This window comes from Oncorhynchus tshawytscha, linkage group LG29 (genome assembly GCF_018296145.1).
Source record: "Oncorhynchus tshawytscha isolate Ot180627B linkage group LG29, Otsh_v2.0, whole genome shotgun sequence".
Taxonomy (NCBI): domain Eukaryota; kingdom Metazoa; phylum Chordata; class Actinopteri; order Salmoniformes; family Salmonidae; genus Oncorhynchus; species Oncorhynchus tshawytscha.
In genome coordinates, this window is record NC_056457.1 from 22,727,726 (window position 1) to 22,751,821 (window position 24,096).

General features: G+C 46.6%; 1 protein-coding gene across 4 annotated transcripts in view; it reads right to left on the reverse strand.

Moving 5' to 3' along the window:
- Positions 1–352: 352 nt before the first annotated feature.
- LOC112233594 (ras-responsive element-binding protein 1) overlaps positions 353–24,096 on the reverse strand; it is a 77,913-nt gene continuing 54,169 nt past the window's right edge. For 3 of the 4 annotated variants that reach the window (XM_024401339.2, XM_024401341.2, XM_024401342.2), the window contains 9 exons: positions 23,462–23,551; positions 21,795–21,958; positions 13,521–13,665; positions 13,290–13,432; positions 9,510–9,699; positions 5,952–8,670; positions 5,444–5,629; positions 3,996–4,796; positions 353–3,885 (listed from right to left, as the gene is read on the reverse strand). In XM_024401339.2, the coding sequence (XP_024257107.1) occupies positions 3,218–3,885; positions 3,996–4,796; positions 5,444–5,629; positions 5,952–8,670; positions 9,510–9,699; positions 13,290–13,432; positions 13,521–13,665; positions 21,795–21,958; positions 23,462–23,551 (5,106 nt within the window). In that variant the 3' untranslated portion in view covers positions 353–3,217. The remainder of the gene's footprint in view (positions 3,886–3,995; positions 4,797–5,443; positions 5,630–5,951; positions 8,671–9,509; positions 9,700–13,289; positions 13,433–13,520; positions 13,666–21,794; positions 21,959–23,461; positions 23,552–24,096) is intronic. The other variant, XM_024401340.2, reaches the window with a different exon arrangement.

Below are 24,096 nucleotides of genomic sequence, written 5' to 3' on the forward strand. Positions count from 1 at the left end.
TTCACATTGTTCACATGCTTTCCAACACTGTTTAAGCAACTATGGTGGATGTGTAAGTAGGCCAGCCCAACACATAGTACCTCGGCCTGACTCAGTTTGAACCTTGACGCCAAATAATCAGGTTGTACACATACTTGACACCATGGTTGTAACACAACCAATATTTTTGTGATACATAAATCATTGTGAGGTGTCTCCAAAACAGCTGTGTAATTGTTTAAGGACAAAACTGTGGTATCACAACTGTTGTCAGATGTGCTGTGCAAGCAGAGCGTGTACTGGGCCACAGTGTGAAACACGTACCAGTGATCGGTCAGTTTGGGCTAGACAAAAAAAAACACCACCAGGCCAGTTTGATTCACACCTTTCCTTAATATATCTTTATTGCTTTCATTTATTCAATACAGAACAGCTTACATTTCTGATTCTGAAGCGCCGTAATACCAGAAGGGAGGGAGCAGTGTAGCTAACATTGAAGGTTCTGATCCAGGTCCTTTTATCTGGTCAGTTCTGGTGTGGCCGTAGCAGCGACGCCAAGTTCCCTTTCACAACGGGTCAGAACGTCAGACAGTGACACAGACAGCCACTTTCATTTTGTTTTTTTACAGAGTCACGACTTGATTTCCTCTTCAAAACGACAGAGGATAATATGGTCAAGGGTGACAGAAATTTGAAGTGAGGGATAAAAATTAAGAATCAAAAGGAGAAAAAAAAGAAGGAAAAACACCTTGTTTATGTGTATACCGTTCAAAAAGAATGCTGATGAAAATAGTCTTGACTACGCTTTCAACCACGAGGATTTGAGCACATTTTTTGCGCACATCATTTTCTCTGTTCTCCTGATTTGAGTTCACAATCAAGTGCTAAATGTAGTGATTGACAGTTAAGCATTACAAATAAAATCATGACTTGGAAGAACTTCTTGCAACTCAGGAAAATGAAGTATTGAATATGCATTTTATAAAGACCCTGAGAGCGAGAGAAAAAAAGAAAATCCTTAATTGAACAAAAGGTTTACATGCAAAACTAACCTAAAACTCACCCATTATACACAATTAATTTCACAGTTTTATACATATTTATATATCTGAAAAAAAAAAATCTTTGCCAAACTAAAAAAGAAAAGAAAATAGATCCACATAGTCTATAAAACACGTACAATGGTGTACATAAAGCTTTAGAATCAATAGTGATAATCGAAGTTCCAGGCCGATGCTGGGCGACCATTTTGTGGATTTGAATCCATTATTCTCTGCAGCATCAATGTCGTAATCATAAATGGCTTCTCCTCAAGTCACATCTCTTCACCCCTCACTGGGTTTCCAAATAAATACAATAAAAACAGTCCATGTGCATTCTTATGGGACTCATAATCACACACCCACACAGGGACAAATGAGAGAAGCAGAGTCCCTTGACAGTGTTTTTTGAGGACAGGATTGCATTTTGCATTCTAGTCTGCCAATACTTTCCCAGTGCCTGAGAGCAGGGTTGGGATGGGGGAGATACCGGGGTACAGCCACTAAAGGACAGTCTTCTGCATGGAGTAGCAGCTTCACCACCTGTCAACACCCCCCCACTTAATACTCTGTGTTACGTTGAAGTTCCAAACACAGCTCAGAAATTCACTTCGGTTCATTCTCTCTCTGATTGCTTAGTCGTTTATTGTCGTAGTAGTAGTAGGTTTGTTTGTATGTTGTTAGTGCCAGATGGGTAGTTGTCCGGCGGCGCCTGACTAGTCCAGTGCTCTCTGCTCTGTGGCTGTCCGTCAGCCTCCAGCCGATGCTGCCTGCGTCTTACAGTTCATATGTGCGCCATGAGGTTTCATATGTTTGCTTCTGAGGTTTCTTTATAGAAAATTAGAAGGAAAATAAGGAAATACATTTCTACAAAATTCAGCCCTGCAAGGTGACATGATTGACATTTGAGTCCCACCTCGGAAATATACTCTTGGGCTAAGGGGGCGGTGGAAGGGGGGGGTGAGGTGGGTGATGGAAGGGGGGGTATTGCCCAAACGGGAGGCAGCAGGGCGACTAAAGTTAAAGTAGACAAAACTGAGTAGTGTTCCACCTAGAGCACGAGGTGAGTTCTGCATATAAAATAACCCAGCAGAACCACAGGTAAGGCTTTAAGAACACAGTGACAGTCCTTTTGGAAGACGCCTAAATTAGCGGCAAGAAAATGAGTTGCCACTAGGGAAGAGGGGAAAGTGGACACAAGCTCGACACACTGGTGGTAGTACAGACAACATGGGACCTCCGAGAGAGGTTTCTAGGAACACTAGAGGGTGACGGTGAGAGATGGGGGAGATACACATATCAAGCCCTTTTGTTCAGGAAAAGCTCAATTTACGCAAAAACCTTATATCCCCCCACCGACACCTGAGCGAATAACACACAGAATACTCCAAATGCAACATGGTCAACGCACATGGAATTAAATGAGAATGATTCTGAAAAAACACACTGTTCAGGCAAATATTGCCCATATTACTTCTGAAAAGATAGAGAGCCTATGGGAAGAGGGCATGTTAAAAACCAAAGACAAAAGCAGAGTTCTCGGTTGCGCCAGGTTATCCATTGTCAAGTCTGTTTTCTTTGAGTCACCTGTCCCCTCACACCAAATCACGTCACAGTTCATTCATGTATTCTGCAAACAAAAAGAGAGACTGTAGACGTTGGTAATCAGGGATGAGGGAGTAAATCAAGACGAAGGAGAGAGAACAACGCCAGTCTTTTTTCAGGACAACTTTATGACAGCCTGATAGTTGTCTGCTTTAGCGGTGTTTCCAGTTACATGAGTGACTATCTCCACTGCTGTGAACTGACTCAGTCTCTGCATTGTTTTTAAGGTACGACTGTGGTTTAAATACACAATAACGGTTATTTTACGTCTGTCACACACTTGATCATGTCATAAATCGGTCATGGTAAATGAGATTTCATTTATTGCTTATTCAAAGGTCATCTCTATATAGACTCCAAAAACAATTATGTAATCATCATAAAAAGCTATAAAATTAGATCCTCCGTAGATAAATGTAGATAAAGATATAGCAAAAAAAATAAAAAATAGAAGTAGTAAGGCACTTAGAAACAAGGTGTTTCTTCTTGATTTCATCGTCTTGCATTATTGGGGGGGGGGGTACTTCTATCTTATGGCACTGTGGCACATACAGTGGTCCACTGCGTAAAGAGAACCAGAGACTGGGGCTTCCTCACTCCACGCCCACCAAGGGAGCCTCGCCGGCAGGTAGGGTGAACTCCCGGGGAGGCTTGGTGTGGATCTCCAGTAGGCCTTGGATGAAGCCTTCCGATGGGCCCTCTGGGTCTTTCTCTGGGGTTACATCAGAGGGCTGTGGGGTGGGGGACTCTGTGGAGGATTCTTTGGGGGTTTCTGTTGCTGGTTCAGTGGCTGTATTACTAGCTGTTATAGAGGCTGATTCTACAGCAGCTAGTTCTACAGCTATTTCAGAGACGTTGTCCGAGGCCTGTTCTACAGATGGGCCCAGAACAGGTTCCGAGCCTGGTTCCGAGGCTGGCTTAATGAGCAGCTCAGCCACTGCCTCCGTAGCTGACTCAGACTGGGCTGGTTCAGTGGTGGACAGGGACTGGTCCGGGGATGTGGAGCCTGGTAGAGGGGCCTCTTTCTCAGCTCCCTCCCTGGCCACTCCAGTGCCCTCGCTCTCGTTCTCTGAAGGAGGACATGTGCTGGTTGGGGTGCACTCTCCCTCCTCGCTAGCCGAGTCTCCGGCCGGGGCCTCTGCCCCGTTGGCATCAGCGCCATCGCTGCCCCGCGGCTTCAGGTGGATCCGCTGGTGCCTCACCAGGCTGTGCTTCAGGGTGAAGGTGCGCTCACACGTCTGGCACTTGTAGGGTCTCTCGCCTTAATAAAAATATAAACAGGTAGATCAATAGTCACACATACACAAGAGCAGGGCCAGGTATGAATATCTTTAAAGAAAGTAAAGCTACAACAATAGAATTAACTAGTACCTGTGTGCGAGCGCATGTGTCTCGTCAGATCCTGCAGTGACCAGAAGCGTTTGCTGCACACGTTACAGATCTTCTTCCTCTTGTCTGCTTTGCTTCCCGACCCTCTTCCCACCTCTCCTTCTCCGTTCTTTGGTTCTGCCAAGCCCCCCTCCTCATCGCTCCTCTCCTCCTTCTCTTTCTCCTCCTCCTCCGAGCCGCTGTCCATCACACTTCCCGCTCCCTCGCTTTCCGGAGCCTCCTTCTCTCCCTCCTCCTCCTGATCCTCCTCCTCGGTGGTGGCTGTAGTAGCATTGGGGAGCTCTGTGCCTGGCACGGTCCCCTCCGTTCCACAAGCCTCTTCGGGGGGTGCACTCTCACAAAGGTGAGCCTTCTCATGGCGAGCCAGGGTGGCGGCGTAGCGGAAGTTCTTCTTGCAGTTCTTGCAGGTGTACTTGGAGGACTCTTGGTCCTGCTGCTGGACGTCAATCACCCTCTCCGGCTCGGCCACCACCACCCTTTCTCCACCCAGGGAGGTCTGAGGCTGCTCGCCATCCGACGAGAACTTGAAGTCGATGAGCTTGCTGGCGAAGTTGAGGTCCAAGCTCTTGTTGCTCTGTGAATCATTGTCATCATAGTCTTCATTTTCATAATTGTTGTTGGTTTTGTTGTTGCTAGGTTGCGGTTCTATCTCCCCTAGCAGCTGCTCAGCTATGTCTGGTGTTTGGTCTGCGTTTGGCGACTCGTATGCGTCGCCTTTCTGATCAGGGTCCATGCTGCTCAGATCCAAAACCTCTCCTGCAGTCTGCTCATTCTCGGAACTCTCTAGAAAAAAAAAAAAATCACACAAAATTAACCGTCAAATTACAAATGGATTATTACAGAATAGCAGTATAGTACAGTATTGTCAGTATAGCTCTTCTCCTCAATACTGTATAGTACAATACCGTATACTAAAATACCGTACAGTACAATACATTATAATACTGTATATTATACTAGAATACTGCATACTACAACACAGTACAATACCGAATATTACAATACCATATATTACAATACCGTATATTACAATACCGCATACTACAATACAGTACAATACCGAATATAACAATACCGTACAGTACAATACCGTACAGTACAATACCGCATACTATAATACAGTACAATACCGAATATTACAATACCGCATACTACAATACCGAATATTACAATACCGTACACGACAATACCGTATACTACAATACAGTACAATACCGTATATTCCAATACCGCATACTATGATACAGTACAATACCGAATATTACAATACCGTACACTACAATACCGCATACTACAATACAGTACAATACCGTATATTCCAATACCGCATACTATGATACAGTACAATACCGAATATTACAATACCGTACACTACAATACCTTATACTACAATACCGTATACTATAATACAATACAATACAGTTTCGTACCTGCGCTGTCGTGTGAACCCTCATCGCCGTTCTTGGATACTTGGCCGTTGCGGCGCAGAGAGCGATTGGTCACGCCGTGCTTGCGCAGCAGGTGGCGCTCACAGTTGGACTTGGTGGAGAAGAAGGCGTCACATTTGGGACAGGGGAAGGGCTTCTGACCTGTAGCCGACAGCACATTAGAGAAGACTGAACGTCACATAAGAAGTATTAGGGACATGTTGTGGACCCACAGGAAGTTTTAAATATGCAAAATGCACGCAGTTAGACCCTTTAGAAAACCTGTCAAATTAATAGTACAATTCCAAGAAATGAATGAGTTATCTTGTATAACGTTTTTCTACATTACTGAACAGTATCTTCCAGGTATCATTGCATCGTTGTGTGACTTGTCTATTTACGCAGTATTTCAACATGACTTATTATGACAGCTGTGTGTTGGGTATTTGGGGAGTTATCCAATCTGTCTCAGCCAGCTGTGTGTGTATGTGTGTGTTTCCCGATGGCTCACCAGTGTGTGTGAGCATGTGTCTCTGCAGGGAGCTGGCCCAGGGGAAGACCCGGGGGCAGAAGGGACAGGTCATCTTCTGCACTGAGTTGGAGTAGGCATTCTTCTTCCCTCCTTTGGACTGGGGCGGCACAGACTGAGGTGGTGACTCTTTCTCTTCCTTCTCCTCTCCCGGGCTCTGTCTCCCCTCGTTTCGCCTTCCCAGCTCCGCCGCCCCCGTCTGCAGGTAGGTGCTAAACTTGTTAGCGTCGGTGGTGGCAAGCATCTTCTCCACGCTGGCGAACTCACCACTGGATTCCAGGTCCAAGCCACTGCCTGTGTTCTGCTCGAGCGTGGACACACATGCAGGTGCCATAGTCTTGGCCTGGCTCACTGGCTTCTTTCTAGTGCGCTTTCTGGACAAGCCCTCTAGGGGGAGCTCTTCCATCGATGTTTCTGAGCTGTTGTCACCCCCAGCTGGACGGTCCGGTTCTGTCTGGAGGCCGTTGAGGGCGGCAGGAGCCTTGTTATCTGGCTCCCTCTTGAGTAGGTCTGGAGCCCCCGAGACAGAGGAGATGATCTGGGCGATGGAAGCCAAAGGGGGAAGCTCTTTCAGAGAGCAGGATGAGGAGGTAGAGGCTGGTTTGGGCAATAGGGGCTTGAGACGGAGCGCCCGGCCTGTGGTGGTGCCAATGGAGAACGGGGTCACTGGGGGGAGCTGGTAAGAGCCAGACTGGGGGGTCGTCAGCTTCTCCTCAGTGCTCTTCTCCAGCTGAAGGGCTGAGGGGAGGTGGTCCAGTACGCTGGGGAAGGGCAGCTCCTTTTTGATCTCTCTGCGCTCCACGCTCACCGGGGCAACAGCGGTGGTGTCTGTCTTCAACCTCTTGCTGGGGTTCTTGGGGATGGACAGGTCAATAGGTTCCATGGAGCAGTCGTAAGCTGCTGGGCTGACCGTCTCCAGTTTGATCCCAGGAGACCCGGTCAGGCTCCCCGCAGTGCTGCTTGTCCCGCGGCTCTTGTTGGAGAAGTCCAAGGGCTGATCCAGGTCACCAGAGGAGGAGTAGATGCTGAGATCCTCCACCTTGACCGGCTGCAGGGTGGCAGTGGGGTTGGGCGTGAGGCCGTTGAGAGCCAGAGGGTTGCTGGGACTGGCCCTGGAGGTGGAGGCTGTGATGGCGGGGAGAAGGGTGGCGATGTGCTCCTCGATCTCCCGCTCCTGCACCTCTGGGTGCTGCTTGAGCATGTGGTGGATGCAGTTCCTCTTGGCCAGGAAAGCCGCCCCGCACCGCCGGCACTCAAAGGGCTTGCGCTGGCAGCCGTTGTGGGTGCGCAGGTGGATCTGGAGAGCCCGGTAGCTCTTTAGATCCTCACCGCAGAAGCGGCAGGCGGTGTCGCCGGCAGCAACCAGCTCCAAAGGATCCTGGGTGGTGGTTGACGAGACGTACTTGATGTTCTTCTCAATCTCTTTCCGTGTGTTCTTCATGTGCTTCTTGCGCAGGTGGCGCTCGCAGTTGGCCTTGACGGTGAAAGGGTAGTGGCAGACGCGGCACACATAGGGGCGCTCGCCGCTGTGCGTGCGCAGGTGGCGGATGAGCGTGGCCTTGTCGGGTGCGACGTAGTCACAGATGTTGCACTGGTGCGGTAGTATGCCCAGGTGGAAGCGCATGTGCGCCTGCAGCACCCCGGAGAAGGCAAACACCTGGTCACAGAAACGGCAGGGGTAGGATGCCTTGGCACCCCCGCGGTTGGCCCCTCCTGACCCCTTCTTTCCCCCGGCCGCCTGGCCCTCCTCTTGTTTGATCTGCAGCTCCGTCAAGTCGTTGGGCATGTGGGCATCGCCCATGCAGTCCGCCTCCATCTGCATCTTCTCCAGGGAGGCCTGGCTGCCCGAGGAAGAGGAGGATGATGATGATGATGATGATGAAGAGTCTTGGGGCATATTGAGCAGCTGGCTGGGTGGCGGGGGCAGGCTGGGGCTGATACAGCCCAGGGAAGCCTGCTGGGTGCTCTGGAGCGGCGGTGGCGTGGAGGCAGCCGGACTGGAGCGCGGTGCCACCATAGGCTTTGGCTTCAGCGGGGGCATGGGCTTGCAGCTGGCCGCCTGGGCCTGGCCGGACACTCCCTGGTGTGGTGCCTTGGCCAGTGTCGGTAGGAGGCCCATCTGACCGGGGACGGCCAAGGCCACCTTCAGGATCTGCTGGATGTCAGCCAGCTCAATCAGGCCAGCCTCGCCACAGACAGGCTTGACAGCAGTGCTACTGTCCGGCTGGAAGAGGAAGCCCGTGGGGAAGGGCTGCAGGGAGAACAGACTGAGGGCCTCCCTCTGGGACAGGCCCTGCAGAGACGAAGCAGCCACCAAGCCCAGGCCGCCCAGAAATCCAGAAGCTGTGGAAGCCGCCTCTTGGGGCAGGGTGGAGTCCGGAGGCCCCACCTGGATGACCCGGATACTGTCCAGCTGGGCTTGACGGACCTCATCCTCAGAAGGCTGAGGCTTGACCTGGGAAATGTGCTGCAGACCCAGGGATTCCAGGAAGCTGGCCTGCTGAGGGGGCGGGGTTGTCGGCTTCTCCTGGACCGCAGGGATCTCTTGGCCGCCCCCTATGGGCGACGGCTGCTGCTGCTGATGAATGGTGGTCTTGTGCAGGTCTAGGGCCGAGTGTAGGGGGAAGGCCTTGTCGCAGGCCTCGCACACAAAACGGTGGAACTTGCTGGTGGACCGGCGGAGATTGGTTTCACACCAGACCTGTTGGAGAGACAGACAGACAGATGAGGTTAGCGTGTGGAAGAACAGACTGAGGCCCTGTGTGCAGTGGAGGAAAAAGTACCTAATTGTCATACTTGAGTAAAAGTAAAGATACCTTAAAAGAAAATGACTCAAATAAAAGTGAAAGTGAAAGTCTCCCAGTACAATATTACTTGAGTAAAAGTCTAAAAGTATTTGGTTTTAAATATACTTAAGTACATTGGTAGAAAAATTACTTAATTGTCATACTTGAGTAAAAGTAAAGATACCTTAATGGAAAATGACTCAAATAAAAGTGAAAGTCACTCAGTAAAATATTACTTGAGTAAAAGTCTAAAAGTATTTGGTTTTAAATGTACTTAAGTATAAAAAGTTAAAGTATAAATAATTTCAAATTCCTTTTGTTAAGCAAACCAGACAATTTTCTTTTTTTACGGATAGCTAGGGGCACAACATTCAGACAATTAACAAACAAAGCATGTGTTTAGTGAGTCTGACAGATCAGAGACAGTAGGGACGACCAGGGATGTTCTCTTGATAAATGTGTGAATTAGAATATTTTCCTGTCCTGCTAAGCATTCAAAATGTAATGAGTACTATTGAGTGTCAGGAAAAATGCATGGAGTAAAAAGTACATTATTATGCATGGAGTAAAAGTTGTCAAATATGAATAGTAAACTAATACTTAAAAGTATTTTTACTTAAGTACTTTACATAACTGCTTGTGTGAGAGATGACCAACATACTAGTAGTATCAGTTTCATAATCATATTAATTAGTAGTATCAGTAGCATTGGGAGCATCAGCAACATTATTCTGTCCATAACTTCTCCTCTGACCTGGGCAATATGAGAAAACTTGCGGCAGGAGAAGTCGATAAAGGCCAGGTCGTTGAAGCCAGAGGGGATGGAGGGGTTGTTCTGGATAAAGGGCCGTCCGCCGGGGTCCGTGGGCATCTTCTTGTGGATGCCGGCGTTGTGCCGCAGCAGGCCGCGGTGGGTCCGAAAGGAGAGGCAGCACAGGTCACACCTAGAGACAAGACACAGAAATATGATGCTATATAATACAGCAATTTTTTTTTACTATGTTGTAGTGCTGTGTTGTAGTTGGGTGTAAGAACACACTTAAATGAAATCATGTGTGTGGATAACTCTCAGCACGTCCTGTGGCAGTGATGGAGCGGACCTCGTTAGGCGCTGAGAGGGACAGCTGCTCAGTGTCTCCTAGGGCCAGCCCTCTTATCGGCCACCCTGTGACGAGGTGCCCGAGGGGGATTACACACAGCTTTATCAAGGCGTGCGCATGGAGACATACACACACATCCCAGCTAATTATTAGAATGAAAACCTACGGGATGGTAGCTCTCCAGGAACAGGGTTGGGATTTAGGGGTGTCCTGACATGGCCATAATAATATTCGTACTCGTATCCGTAAATTCACAGTTGATACGTGTGATCCGGAAAAACTGAAATTATTTATGCCTAAGTAGATGTTGACAAAATGCCTCCTTGCACATTCTCATTGCAAAAAAGCTGCAGATTAGGAGCAGCGCACGGAGGGGTGTGCATGTATGTATGTATGTATGTATGTATGTATGTATGTATGTATGTATGCATGTATGTATGTATGCATGTATGTATGTATGCATGTACAGTGGGGCAAAAAAGTATTTAGTCAGCCACCAATTGTGCAAGTTCTCCGACTTAAAAAGATGAGAGAGGCAATCAGAGAGGGTCAGGCTTTGCGGTGGCCACTCTGGTTTGGGTGTCCTTCGCAGAACGGTGTCGCCATAACCAAGTGTTCACATATCGCTCGGGGTTCCACTGCGCAAGAGGGGGTTGGTGAATTTAGATTTTATTTTCAACATTCTGATTGGCCAAAGTTGTCAAGCCTCCAGCGGGCCGTCGTAGTGCACACATGTAGCCTACAGTTCTTCATGATTCCTGCCACCACCAGAGAGAAGACCTACATCTAGGCTGCTGTAGCCTATAGTTCTTCATGATTCCTGCCACCACCAGACAGAAGACCTACATCTAGGCTGCTGTAGCCTATAGTTCTTCATCATTCCTGCCACCACCAGAGAGAAGACCTACATCTAGGCTGCTGTAGCCTATAGTTCTTCATGATTCCTGCCACCACCAGAGAGAAGACCTACATCTAGGCTGCTGTAGCCTATAGTTCTTCATGATTCCTGCCACCACCAGACAGAAGACCTACATCTAGGCTGCTGTAGCCTACAGTTCTTCATGATTCCTGCCACCACCAGAGAGAAGACCTACAATCTAGGCTGCTGTAGCCTATAGTTCTTCATGATTCCTGCCACCACCAGAGAGAAGACCTACATCTAGGCTGCTGTAGCCTATAGTTCTTCATGATTCCTGCCACCACCAGAGAGAAGACCTACAATCTAGGCTGCTGTAGCCTATAGTTCTTCATGATTCCTGCCACCACCAGAGAGAAGACCTACATCTAGGCTGCTGTAGCCTACAGTTCTTCATCATTCCTGCCACCACCAGACAGAAGACCTACATCTAGGCTGCTGTAGCCTACAGTTCTTCATGATTCCTACCACCACCAGACAGAAGACCTACATCTAGGCTGCTGTAGCCTATAGTTCTTCATGATTCCTACCACCACCAGACAGAAGACCTACATCTAGGCTGCTGTAGCCTACAGTTCTTCATCATTCCTGCCACCACCAGAGAGAAGACCTACATCTAGGCTGCTGTAGCCTATAGTTCTTCATGATTCCTGCCACCACCAGAGAGAAGACCTACATCTAGGCTGCTGTAGCCTATAGTTCTTCATCATTCCTGCCACCACCAGACAGAAGACCTACATCTAGGCTGCTGTAGCCTACAGTTCTTCATCATTCCTACCACCACCAGACAGAAGACCTACATCTAGGCTGCTGTAGCCTACAGTTCTTCATCATTCCTGCCACCACCAGACAGAATACCTACATCTAGGCTGCTGTAGCCTACAGTTCTTCATCATTCCTACCACCACCAGACAGAAGACCTACATCTAGGCTGCTGTAGCCTACAGTTCTTCATCATTCCTGCCACCACCAGACAGAATACCTACATCTAGGCTGCTGTAGCCTACGTATTTATTTGGTTTGTCATTCTATCGTTTCTCATGGAATTTTTGTGGTAATTAAATATAATTGATTTAGAATGGATCAGAATTTATTTTCCGTGTATTCTCAAATTGAAAATGGTCCCCCAGCACTACACACCTGCCCAGCCACCCCTCATCCCACACACCCAGCCCCCTCCTCCATTCCCTGTGGTTTCACACCTCTGTGGGTATGTGGTGGGTACTCTGTGTACACATTCATTGTGTATGCCTGTGCGTGCTTGTGTATACCTGTGAGAAAGACTGTGTGTTTTCGGTCTCTCACACAGGTCTGCGAGAGCCGTCTAATCTCACAGAGGTTGGCTCAAGCCCAGAGAATTCTGAAGCAACTAAAGGGTGTGCGTTTGTGAGTCTGTGTACGTTTGTGTTTCAAGTTTTATTAGTCATATGTACAGGATACACATGGTATATACACCGTCCAATGAAATGCTTACTTGCAGGTTCCCCCTCGACAACGCAACAAGAAGAAATAAAATATAATAATACAAAGATAAAAGTAAATGGCTCAATAGAATAGAATGAAAGTGTGTGTGTGTCTCTCCGGTGTGTTACTGCATGCCAAATGCGTTGTTTCTCAGCTTCTTAGAAATCGTGTACACCGGGGTACCCAAGCCAGCCAGTGCAGCCATATCCTATTAACTGGCCCTCTCAACTCTTGTGATTAACTGGGATTAGGGCTAAATTTGCAGCACTTCCTACAATAATCAGATTGCTGCCCAACTCAACTACAGAAAGCTGCATCTGTCTCCTTTTCACTTCAGACAAATACATTCCTATGTGTGAGTTATGCGCGGCTATCCATTCAACCCAAGTTGGGGTTTGAGTTTGGAATTGAGTCGCTATGGTGATCTGGAGATCGTGATTTGTCCATGGAAAACCGCTCCCCTCCCCCCTTCCGTTGTCCAGCCAACCGCATCACGACGCCTCCCCTCTGACTCATTAAACCCCCAACTCCATCCCTCCCGCCCTTTCCGGGGATAGCCTTCCTGCCGACTTTTCCCACTTTTTAGGCCTCAGGGCCTGAAGAGGGGTCAAAATTGGCCTTGCAGCACAGTGCTTTGAAGTTAAACTCTGTCAAGTGAAACATTTAGTCTGAAGGTGATTTGATGGGTTAAGCCATGATAACAAAGTGCTTAAAACAATTTTAAATGCAAATGTCTTCCCAATGAGTAACATGCCACAGAGGTGGCCTTTAGCAGTGTGATGGAGAACCATGTCTTTAGGACCTGGGTGGAGAGAGGGCAGAGGTCATTCGGCCTGTGACCCTAGCATTGAACCCTGACATTGGGGGGGCTTTATAACCACTACTGTTACAGGATTTATCACCATACATTCTGTCATTAATTCTAACTGTTGATTTGCTTGATATTTTGGTGACAATTTATTAACTCTTACATCAACTACACGCAGAGTGTTGTATTGCGTTTATGCCATCAATTTAATTCCACTGTGTGTGTGTGTGTTTTAGGCTCTAGTACCTGAGAGTGGTGTCAGGGTGTGTGTCCATGTGGACTTCCAGGTCGTATTTGCAGCCAAAGGTCTTGAAGCAGATCGGGCACGGCAACACCTCATCATCCCCCTGGCCTGATCCCAGTTCCTCCAACACACTCTCCTCTGGCACCTGGACACACACACAGGTAACAATAACAATGACTTAACTGGGAATGTAATGCGGTGGAGTGGACTGTGTGTGTGTATGTGTGCATTACCTTTTTGTTGGGCAGTTCGTCGCCTCGCTCTGTGTCCTCGTCCATGGCTGACCTCCTCTTGGCGGAGGGGCGGCGTCGCTTGGTGGGCGAGGGGGGGCTAATAGGAATGACGCCGGCTGGGTCTTTGTCGTGGATCTTCATGTGTCTGCAGGGCAGAGAGAAGGAGAAAAGACATCAGAACAGAACAAGTAGCCAGGTCCCAGATCAGTTTGTGCTTTAAAGCCAACTCCTATGGCCAGGTTCCATTGGCAAGCTATTTGGCATGACAATTCCATTAAGAGTTGGCAGGAGAGCAGAAAAAGACTGGCACTCAGGCTACAACTATGGTCGTTGACTATGGTCGTTATATATAGGTCGTTATATATATTTTTATATGACCCCTTTACAAACAGACACATTTTTACCACATTCTTGCCTGAACATGCCTTCTGTATATGGCCCGTGCGCGTGTCGGCATGCTGGGGAATAATAAATCCATTGAGAATATACCATAAAAAATAAATCCATGGGCTCCCGACTGGCGCAGCGGTCTCAGTCACTGCATCGCAGTGCTAGAGGCGTCACAACAGATCTGGGTTCGATCCCAGGCTGTGTTGCAGCCGCGCTGCGACCGGGTGACCCGTGAGACGGCGCACAATTGGCCCAGCATCGTCCGGGTTAGGGGAGGGTCTGGCCAGCTGGGATGTCCTAGTCCCATCGTGCTCTAGCGACTCCTTGTGGCGTCCGGGGTACATGTACGCTGACTTCAGGTCACCAGTTGTTGTTTCCTCCGGGTTAACCGGGTAGTGTGTCAAGAAGCACTGCGGCTTGGCGGGTCGTGTTACGGAGGATGCGTGGCTCTCGACCTTCGCCTCTCCCGAGTCCGTATGGAAGTTGAAGCGATGGGACAAGACTAACTACCAATTGGATATCACGCAGGTCCTAAGAAACCTAAGACTAATCAAATACTAATCAAATATTTTGAGCTTAATTTGTTACTGGTCTGTGCAGCCCATTTGGCTGCGGCATGCACATGCAATCAATAGTTATTATGTTCATTAAACAGACGAGACACACTCAGCCTGATCACAGTCAACACACATTTTATAATAGGCTAAGAATCTTATGAAACATAAGACAACAAATATGTTTCCCACACAACTTCATGGCAACGTGTGGAACTGAGGTCATAAAAAAAATATACATTTTGAAACAGAGCCCAAGGCAAGCCCATGAAGCTTTTCATCATGTTTCATCTCTTTCCTACCCTCACTCTGCCTTGTTAGGGAGCAGGCGTAGGTTCTTACATTGAGCGTATCTTCATCATGACACCTATTGAAAATAACAGCAGTCTATATTTTCCAAATGATTTGGGTCTTACTTGAGTTCATACTTCACAACCTCCGCAGGCTTTTGGTGTTGCCTATACGCCATCGAGCAAAATAATAGGCCTACTCTTCATTTAGGCCACATTATTGCATTTCTAAATGTTTCTGATCAGTGATAGATGAGCTATACCACCTCCACTTCTTTGCCCAGCCAGAGAATTAACCAAATATACAGACGGAGATTCAGTGAAACAAAATCCCATTGGTTAAGACAAGTCACAGGCTTTTGATCGGCAGTAGGCCCAGGTTACTAAGCAACTGAACAACAAAATAATCCACTTGTTAAGCCACATAACATGCAGGCAAAATGTTCTGCCCAGTGCTAATAGATGAGCCAACAGGAGTCTATGAAAGGCATAACATCACAGTCCAACACAAAACATATCCCTTGAGAAGTTACAACAAATTCTGCCACCAGAATGTTTTGAAAGGTGTATTACAGTAAAGATCCTAAAAACAAATGCTGGATTGATGTACACCACTTATTTAATTCCCAGGACTTCAGATCTACTGAAGAGAGCTTGGAGGGTTGCCAAATTGGGGAGCTGGGCTCAATAATCTCCGCACGCACACGCCAGAGTATGTGAGCGGGGTTGAGCGGTCGGAAATCCCGCTTCTCGCTCACAGAAGAAAAAAAATGCTGTTCCGAATTCCATCCATTCATTAGAATCCCCATTTAAGCAACACTATTTTTGTGACTACCTGAACCTACCATTTGATTTTGAAGTATTGAAACCAAACCATATAATTTTTATGAAAAGTATTTCTTAAAACAGGAAAGGTGACTGTAAGAAGCGCTCATCATTTCAAATAGGCCACATGTCATATTAAAACAGCATATCAACACTGTACAGGAGCCAGACATGTAGCCTGAGAAGGAACAAAAATGAATTATTTAGGCCATATTACTAGCCTATTATTTCAAGGCTATAGAGTCTACAAAGAAATACGTTGTGAAGCACTTGCGTGTGCGACACACTAGGCTGGCAGGGACATTAAACGCTCAGCATTTAAACAACATTTTGTTGTGTTAAATCATTATAGTTTATTAATAGTGCATATAGTAAAACTAAGTTAGAATTAAATAAAAAATGCCTTTGAATTCACTTTTAGAAACACAAGTTTGGTCAGAGTCTGTGGCTTCAGGTTCATGTGATAGTGTCTGGAGAGCTGGCCAGCAGGGGAGAATACCCTCTCCCCTCTTGCACAGGCACTGCGGATGCTGAACACCCTTTGGGTCACTCTTGCCAGGCTGTGTAGGGATGCAGAGTTATTATTTTTTTAAATCTATAGGTAGGCCTAAAGGTTCAGGTAAAATAACCTTATCAAAACAGAAAGCTCCTTGAAAGAGGTCAGGCCTATTGGGTCAAAATCAATGATAGCCTATTGTATAGAAAATATAACCAAAATGAAGGAAACTTAAGAGATCTGATTTTGAGTTTATTAATACTTTGCTACAATGACACACTTAGTTAGCTACCCACCTCGTTCCTTTCTGTTAGCATGTGAACATATTACACCATTATGCTTTCAGGATACGCGTCTTTTCAGATTCTACAATGATTCTATAGTTGTGGACACTGCAATCCCGCTCTTGCTCCTCCTCATCTTTGTAAGTAACCTTGATTTTGCACATGTGTGTTCTATCAGTTTCTTTATGAAGATATTAATGAACTTCATGACAGGAGCTATAGCAGCACACAAGTAGACTACAAATGCATGCTGGGCAGGCATGCCCTGAGCTTGTGAAGTTAAGCACTAGTCAAATTGTGCATGCTTCGCTCCTCGCTGATCCAGCTCCGCTCACATACTCTGGCCCGCGAGCACACCAAACACACACACTTGGGAGGAGGGCAGGGAAGGCGGTAATAGTCTAAGTTGCTCCAATTATCCAGCAGGCTCAGCCGGTCCATGTAAGGACCTAACTCCGGGCCAGGGAAAAGGGCCGAGGGTACCATGAAGGGCAGTCATCTCCATCCCTGTAATATTATGTCTATCAAATTTGCCTTCTCTAGTAACGTTTACAGGGGTAGTTCAGCTATTTATTTCTCTATTCATGGCATTCAGATATAGTATTAGAGTTGGACATAGAATATGTTTATTAGTACTGTGGTGGATGATTGGAACACAAAAATAATCCTGTTGAGACAGAGTCCTCTGGAAGCATTTGTTGTTCCTGCTGCTAATCTCTCTCTCCCCCCTTCTCCTCCTCCCGTCTCTCCTCCTCACAACACAACATTCAGCTGTCGGGCTGGAGTCAAATGGCGGAGAGAATGGGAGGGAGAGAGGGAGATGGAGGCAGAGATCAAGAGGGGGAGGGAGGGAGAGAGAGAGGGACAGGGAGGAGTGTACAGAGAGAAAGGGGGAGGGAGAAAGACAGACGAATGGATAGAGATGTGAGATGGAAAGATACTAGAAAAAGAGAAGAGAGAGGAGATAATGTCACACAGGCATTATGAGACGCCTGACTATCCCTGACACTCAAGACAGGAAGTTGATTTATCTATGGGGGAGGGGGGAAGGATGTAGGAGGAAAAGGAGGGGAAAAAGTACGTGACTTGAGTGTGTCCTTAAGCTGATTACATTAGTTTAAACTTTGAGAGGTGGTCACTGATAACTGCAGAGTTAGGAGAAGAGTAATGAATGGGGGGGATAAACCATACAGAACTCCTCCCCCCTCTACTCTTTCTGGTGAAAGGTCAAATGCCATCAGTTGATTTAAGGACACGTGTGTGTGTGTGTGTGTGTGTGTGTGTGTGTGTGTGTGTGTGTGTGTGTGTGTGTGTGTGTGTGTGTGAGAAGGGAGGGAGGACAAGAGGACTAGGACCCTGGAAAACACATCAGCACATCCCTGGGGCTAGCCCACAGAGCCCAACATCAGTACATCCCTGGGGCTAGCCCATAGAGTCCTACATCAGTACATCCCTGACAGGCCTGGCCTAGCCCACAGAGCCCTACATCAGTACATCCCTGACAGACCTGGCCTAGCCCACAGAGCCCTACATCACTAGTCAGTCATAGGGCCTCTGAGTGTACTAACATTTCTGTGTGTGCGCGACTGTGCACTCATACTTCACAAGTTGTCCCTGCGCATCTGCTTTAATAAAAGGTGGGTACATTGTGCAATTGTGTGGGTGAACTTGTTTGCAAGTAACTTTGATAGTGTGTGTATGCATGGATTTGTACTCTAGCTATATCTGTGTATACGTGTGTTTGTGTGAGTGTGACTGCGAGCATGTGAGTGCGCGTCAATAAGTGTGTTTGTCTGTGTAAAACTGTATGTCCGTGGCGTGAGTGTGCACGCCTTGTGTGTGTGTGTGTGTGTGTGTGTGTGTGTGTGTGTGTGTGTGTGCGTGTGCGTGTGCGTGCGCGCGCATTCGCCAGCATGAGAGAGGAAAGGTCAGCCAGTGTTGGGTCGGCAGGTCTCAGCTTTCACTCTGCCGTCAGTGCCTGGTTTAGAAATAGCAGGCAGGCAGCGAGCTGGCCACCCATCTGGGGACCTGACAGGCTGCAGCCGCATCCCCTGGACTCTGACCACTGCGTCAGCCAATCCCGAGAGAGCTAAGCTGTCATGTCAGCACAGCGTGATTGGATGAAACCAACTTGTCTTTGTGTCACCTCAGCCATCCTCCTAAATTCACCTGCCTAAAAAAAACATTTCCCATCAGTCTATCTAGTTGGTTGATGGTTTGACGCACACCTGCAATAACGCAGTCGTCTGTAAATTGCAAAAACACTACTTTCAGGACTGAAGAGGTAATTTTACTGAGAGGCACTCAGACATCAAACAACTCAAACAGTGTCAATGTTACAACAAAACTCATTATCAAGAGCGAGAGAGACTGGACTACTACTATTGCTTTAATGTATTGTTATTCTCATGAATATTTCCACTACTACTATTAATGCCTTATTGCTGTTGGTCCCACCATTTTTTGTTATATGTATACTTTGACAATGTATGTAATTTAACTTGCCATGTCAACAAAGTCTACGAGAGAGAGAGAGAGACTCAAACTGACAGTGGGGGTTGATGATTCAACAGCTCCCTTCTCATCCAAACTGAAAAAAATCCACTGCATCACCACAGTGGGTGGACAGGGGGCGCTGTAGCATCAAAATGATGCCGCCTGCTCTTGTGCAATGTCACACCAAGGGCACTTCTCCTTACCATCGCACCTTCTCTATCCCGCTCTTCCCCACTACCCTTTAGTGTCCTCACTGTCCTGTAAAGTGTTAAGCAGAGTGCCCATCCACTACCCCCTGGATCAGTCTATTCACCAGGCCCTTCGTAGGTTTAGGATGCCTCTCCTTAGCAACAGGCTCACAACAGCAGGCCCCATTTCATGTGATGCTCTGGCAACAAAATGGCTGCTCCCCTGCCAGCCACATGGACAGCTCCATCACATCAGACTAGGGCTGGATCAATTCAGTACCGTGGAACATTCACAAGGAAGGTTGCAGATAGGATGAAGAGAGACTCAATTTCTGAATGTTACAACTCGCTGAGGTATACACCCCTGTGCTTTGATTTTTTTTTGGAGTGTTGAGAAAATGCTAAACAGAATGGTGAAAAAGAACACGAATAGGCAAAGAAAACAACTTTTTTTTTTATGCAACAATCTTAGTATCGCCTAGTATCTTCTACACAGAATTCAGTGGCATTCTTTAACACTAGAGACCAACACATAAACACACTCTCGTATTCTCTCAGATTGACTCGGCCTACACTCATTCCTTCCTGCCCACACCGCTTCATTCCATACACATGAGGGTGAAAAGATGAGCGCTCCAACGACGGAGCAGGCAGACTACTGTCCTGGTGCATCCCTGTCATGCAGATAGATTCAACAGCCAACCGTTTAGATTTTACAACACCACTTTATCAGGATAACTTCAGAAGCTTATGTTGTAGGGCTGGCCAACTCAAAAGGGATGGAGCTTCTCACATCACACATCAATTAAACCTCAAGCCCCCAATTCTAACACACACACCCACAATAAAACCCCTAAGAGAGCAGAGAGAGAGGAAGTCGGTATTTAACCCTGCCATCAGTCAAGTATGCTGGGAGCAGATGCCCTAACAGTTGTTGTTGTGTGTGTGTTGAAGTGGGGCAAAGTCATTTTCCTACTTCCTGTACTCTGCTTTGCCTAAACAGCGTCAACACACACACACACACACACACACACACACACACCTTACCCAGAGCATCCCAACCCCCGACAACGCCTATATATTTATCTATGTGCCACAGTCCCCCATCCCCCTCCAGGCAAACGGTCTGCCCTGACCAACGTTAGCGTGTCAATTCTAAAAGATATAACAAGAGCAAGACATTTTAGTTCATTTACAAACAGTATAACATTTTGTAAAAGCAGAATATTTCAGTAATAATTTTTGTAAATGCTTTATCTCCGGGGAAAACTGAGCACTAAAAAGATTTGTTTGTTTACAGATGATTTTGTTTTATAACAACTGCTGGGCTATTCTAAAGGGCGTGTCTGCAGTTAGCGACAGGTGCTAACGCTTGGATTTTGCTGGCTTTATGTGGGAGCAGTACTCCACATGTGTTTGGGTGGTGCTGCTATCACACCTGGGTAGGGAACCATTTACAGAAAGGCTTAAAGACCAAAGCTTTAGTGTTGGTAATACTCTGGGCCTTTCAACAGCATACAATCTTAACCTCCCAAAAGCCAGGGAAAATGCAGAGCGCCAAATTCAAATAAATTACTATAAATATCAAACTTTCATTAAATCACACATGCAAGATAACAAATTAAAGCTACACTTGTTGTGAATCCAGCCAACATGTCAGATTTCAAAAAGGCTTTTCGGAAAAAGCAAAATATGCTATTATCTGAAGATAGCACCTCTGTAAACAGAGAGAAACCATATTTCAACCCTGCAGGCGCGACACAAAACGCAGAAATGAAAATATAATTCATGCCTTATCTTTGACGAGCTTCTTTTGTTAGCACTCCAATATGTTCCATAAACATCACAAATGGTCCTTTTGTTCGATTAATTCCGTCGATATATATCCAAAATGTCCATTTATTTGGCGTGTTTGATCCAGAAAAAACCCTGGTTCCAACTTGCGCAACGTGACTACAAAATATCTCAAAAGTTACCTGTAAACTTTGCCAAAACATTTCAAACTACTTATGTAATACAACTTTAGGTATTTGTTAACGTAAATAATCGATAAAATTGAAGACGGGATGATCTGTGTTCAATACAGGAAGAAAACAAACTGTAGCTAGCTTTCTGGTCATGTGCCTCTATCTAACAGTACACTACAAGTGACTCTCGTTCAAGATGGCCGTACTTCTTCATTACACAAAGGAATAACCTCAACCAATTTCTAAAGACTGCTGACAACCAGTGGACGCGAGATGAACTTCAAGAAGGTCCCTTAGAAATCTGGATTCCCAATGAAAACTAATTGAAAAGAGAGTTACCTCAAACAAAACAATCCGAATGTCCTCGGGGTTTGGCCTGCTACATACCTTCTGTTATACTCACAGACATGAATCAAACCGTTTTAGAAACGTCAGAGTGTTTTCTATCCAAATCCACTAATAATATGCATATCTTATCTTCTGGGGATGAGTAGCAGGCAGTTGAATTTGGGCATGCATTTCATCCGGACGTGAAAATACTGCCCCGTCACCAAGAAGTTAACACTGTCCACTAAATTTCTTAATGTCCATTTTGTGAGGTGCTGTACAGGCGCACATTAGCAATGAGACGTTTTCTTCTAGCCTCTGTGTGATGCGCAAAAATAAAAACTACGCCAAATGCAGAAATCACATCCGCCCCCACCACAATGCCTAAACATTAGTAGGTAGCCCTTTAATACTGAGCAAGGTGGAGAATGAGTCAGAGTGTGTGTGCGTGTCTGACCTGTGCATGTTGCCGTTGGTGGTGAAGGTCTGGCCGCAGAAGGAGCACTTGTAGGGCCTCTCTCCGCTGTGCACTAGCATGTGGCGGTCCAGCGAGCTGGCTGAGCTCAGGGCCTTGCCACAGATGCTGCATGAGTGGTCCGTCGCCCCGTTGTCCGAGTTGTGCTGGGAGGGGAGAGACAGCGAAAGAGATATTATTATGACACATTATACATTATTACTTCCATTACTGAATGTCAGAGAGCGAGAGGAAGTAGTAGTAGTAGCAGTAGTAGTAGTAGTATCAGTAGAAGTAGTAGCAGTAGTAGTGGTAGCGGTAGTAACAGCAGTAGCGGAAGTAGCAGTAGTAGTGGCAGCAGTAGTAGCGGCAGCAGCAGCAGTAGTAGTAGTGGTAGTAGCAGTAGTGGCGGTAGTTGTAGTAGCGGTAGCAGCAGTAGTAGTAGTAGTAGTAGTAGTAGTAGTAGTAGTAACGGTATCAGTAGTAGTATCAGTAGTAGCAGTAGTAGCAGCAGCAGCAGTAGTAGTAGTAGCAGCAGCAGTAGTAGTAGTAGCAGCAGCAGTAGTAGTAGTAGAAGCAGTAGTAGCAGCAGCGGTAGTAGCGGTAGTAGTAGCAGTAGTAGCAACGGTAGTAGCAACGGTAGTAGCAGTTGTAGTAGTGGTAGTAGCAGTTGTAGTAGTGGTAGTAGCGGTAGTGGCAGTAGTAGTAGTAGCAGTGGTAGTAGCGGTAGTGGTAGCGGCGGTAGTAGCAGTGGTAGTGGCAGAAGTAATAGCGGTAGTAGCAGTAGTAATAGCGGTAGTAGCAGTAGTAGCAGTGGTAGTAGTGGTAGTAGTAGCAGTGGTAGTGGAAGTAGTGGTAGTGGCAGTAGTAGTAGTAGCAGTGGTAGTAGCAGCAGTAGTAGTAGTAGTAGCAGTAATAGTAGTAGCAGTAGTAGTAGCGGTAGTAGCGGTAGAAGCAGCAGTAGTAGCAGTATTAGCCGTAGTAGTAGCGGTAGTAATGGTAGCACCGGTAGTGGTAGTAGCAGTAGTATTAGTGGTAGCAGCAGTAGTAGCAGTAGCAGTAGTTGTAGTGCTAGTAGCGGTAGTGGTAGTAGCGATAGTAGCAGTGGTAGTAGTAGTGGTAGTAGCAGCGGTAGTAGTAGCGCTAGTGGAAGCAGAAGTAGTGGAAGCAGAAGTAGTAGTGGTGGTAGGAGGAGTAGAAGTAGCAACAGTAGTAGTAGTAGTAGAAGCAGAAGTAGTAGTGGTGGTGGTAGTAGGAGTAGGAGTAGTAGTAGTAGGAGTAGGAGTAGCAGCAGAAGTAGTAGTAGAAGTAGAAGCAGAAGTAGTAGTGGTGGTGGTAGTAGTAGTAGGAGTAGTAGTAGTAGTAGTAGGAGTAGAAGTAGCAGCAGAAGTAGTAGTAGGAGTAAAAGTAGCAGAAGTTAGTGGTGGTGGTAGTAGGAGTAGAAGTAGCAGTCGTAGAAGCAGTAGTAGTGGTGGTGGTAGTAGGAATAGCAGCAGAAATAGTAGTAGAAGCAGAGGTAGTAGTGGTGGTGGTGGTGGTAGTAGGAGTAGCAGCAGAAGTAGTAGAAGCAGAGGTAGTAGTGGTGGTGGTGGTGGTAGTAGGAGTAGCAGCAGAAGTAGTAGAAGTAGTAGAAGTAGCAGCAGAAGTAGTAATGGTAATAGTAGTGTTACCTGTCGGATGTGCATAGTGAGCTGGTGCTGGGTCATACAGTCTTTGTCACACAGCGGACAGATGAAATCTGTATTGACGTCTTTGGCTTCCTGTAAAGCAGACACACAAGACTACAAGTTACAACTAATAAGAGAGGCAGGATGGGAGCATACTGTGTCAATGGAGGATCTGGGTTATGCGCGTTGGGATTCATCCCATTGACAGGTGAGACAAGAACTTTCCACTGCGGCTAAATTTGAAATTGGAAAGTATAAAATATGCATGAAAATAAATAAAAACTTTGTGGATCGCTGTTAGAAATTATGAAGCTTTCATCGTTGGGAGAAGTTTGAGAGGGTTGGCAATAGATGGGATGGCTGACAAAGTCAAAAAAACGATGTGCAAGCTTCAAATGGGGCAAATGTCTGTGTTGTTGTAATTCTGCATGGCCAGATAGCTAGCAGTGATGACAAGGAACTGTCATGTGGGGAATCGTAAGCGGCTCATTTCAGCTTGTTTCATCTTTTTCTTGATACCATGTCTTGTTTTGAGGTGTTTTAACTGATTTCATGTCAATGCTAATATGGCTCAAATTCGCTAGTTAGCTAACCAACAACTTTAATGTATTTGAGAAACAATTGCTCATTGTGCAAAT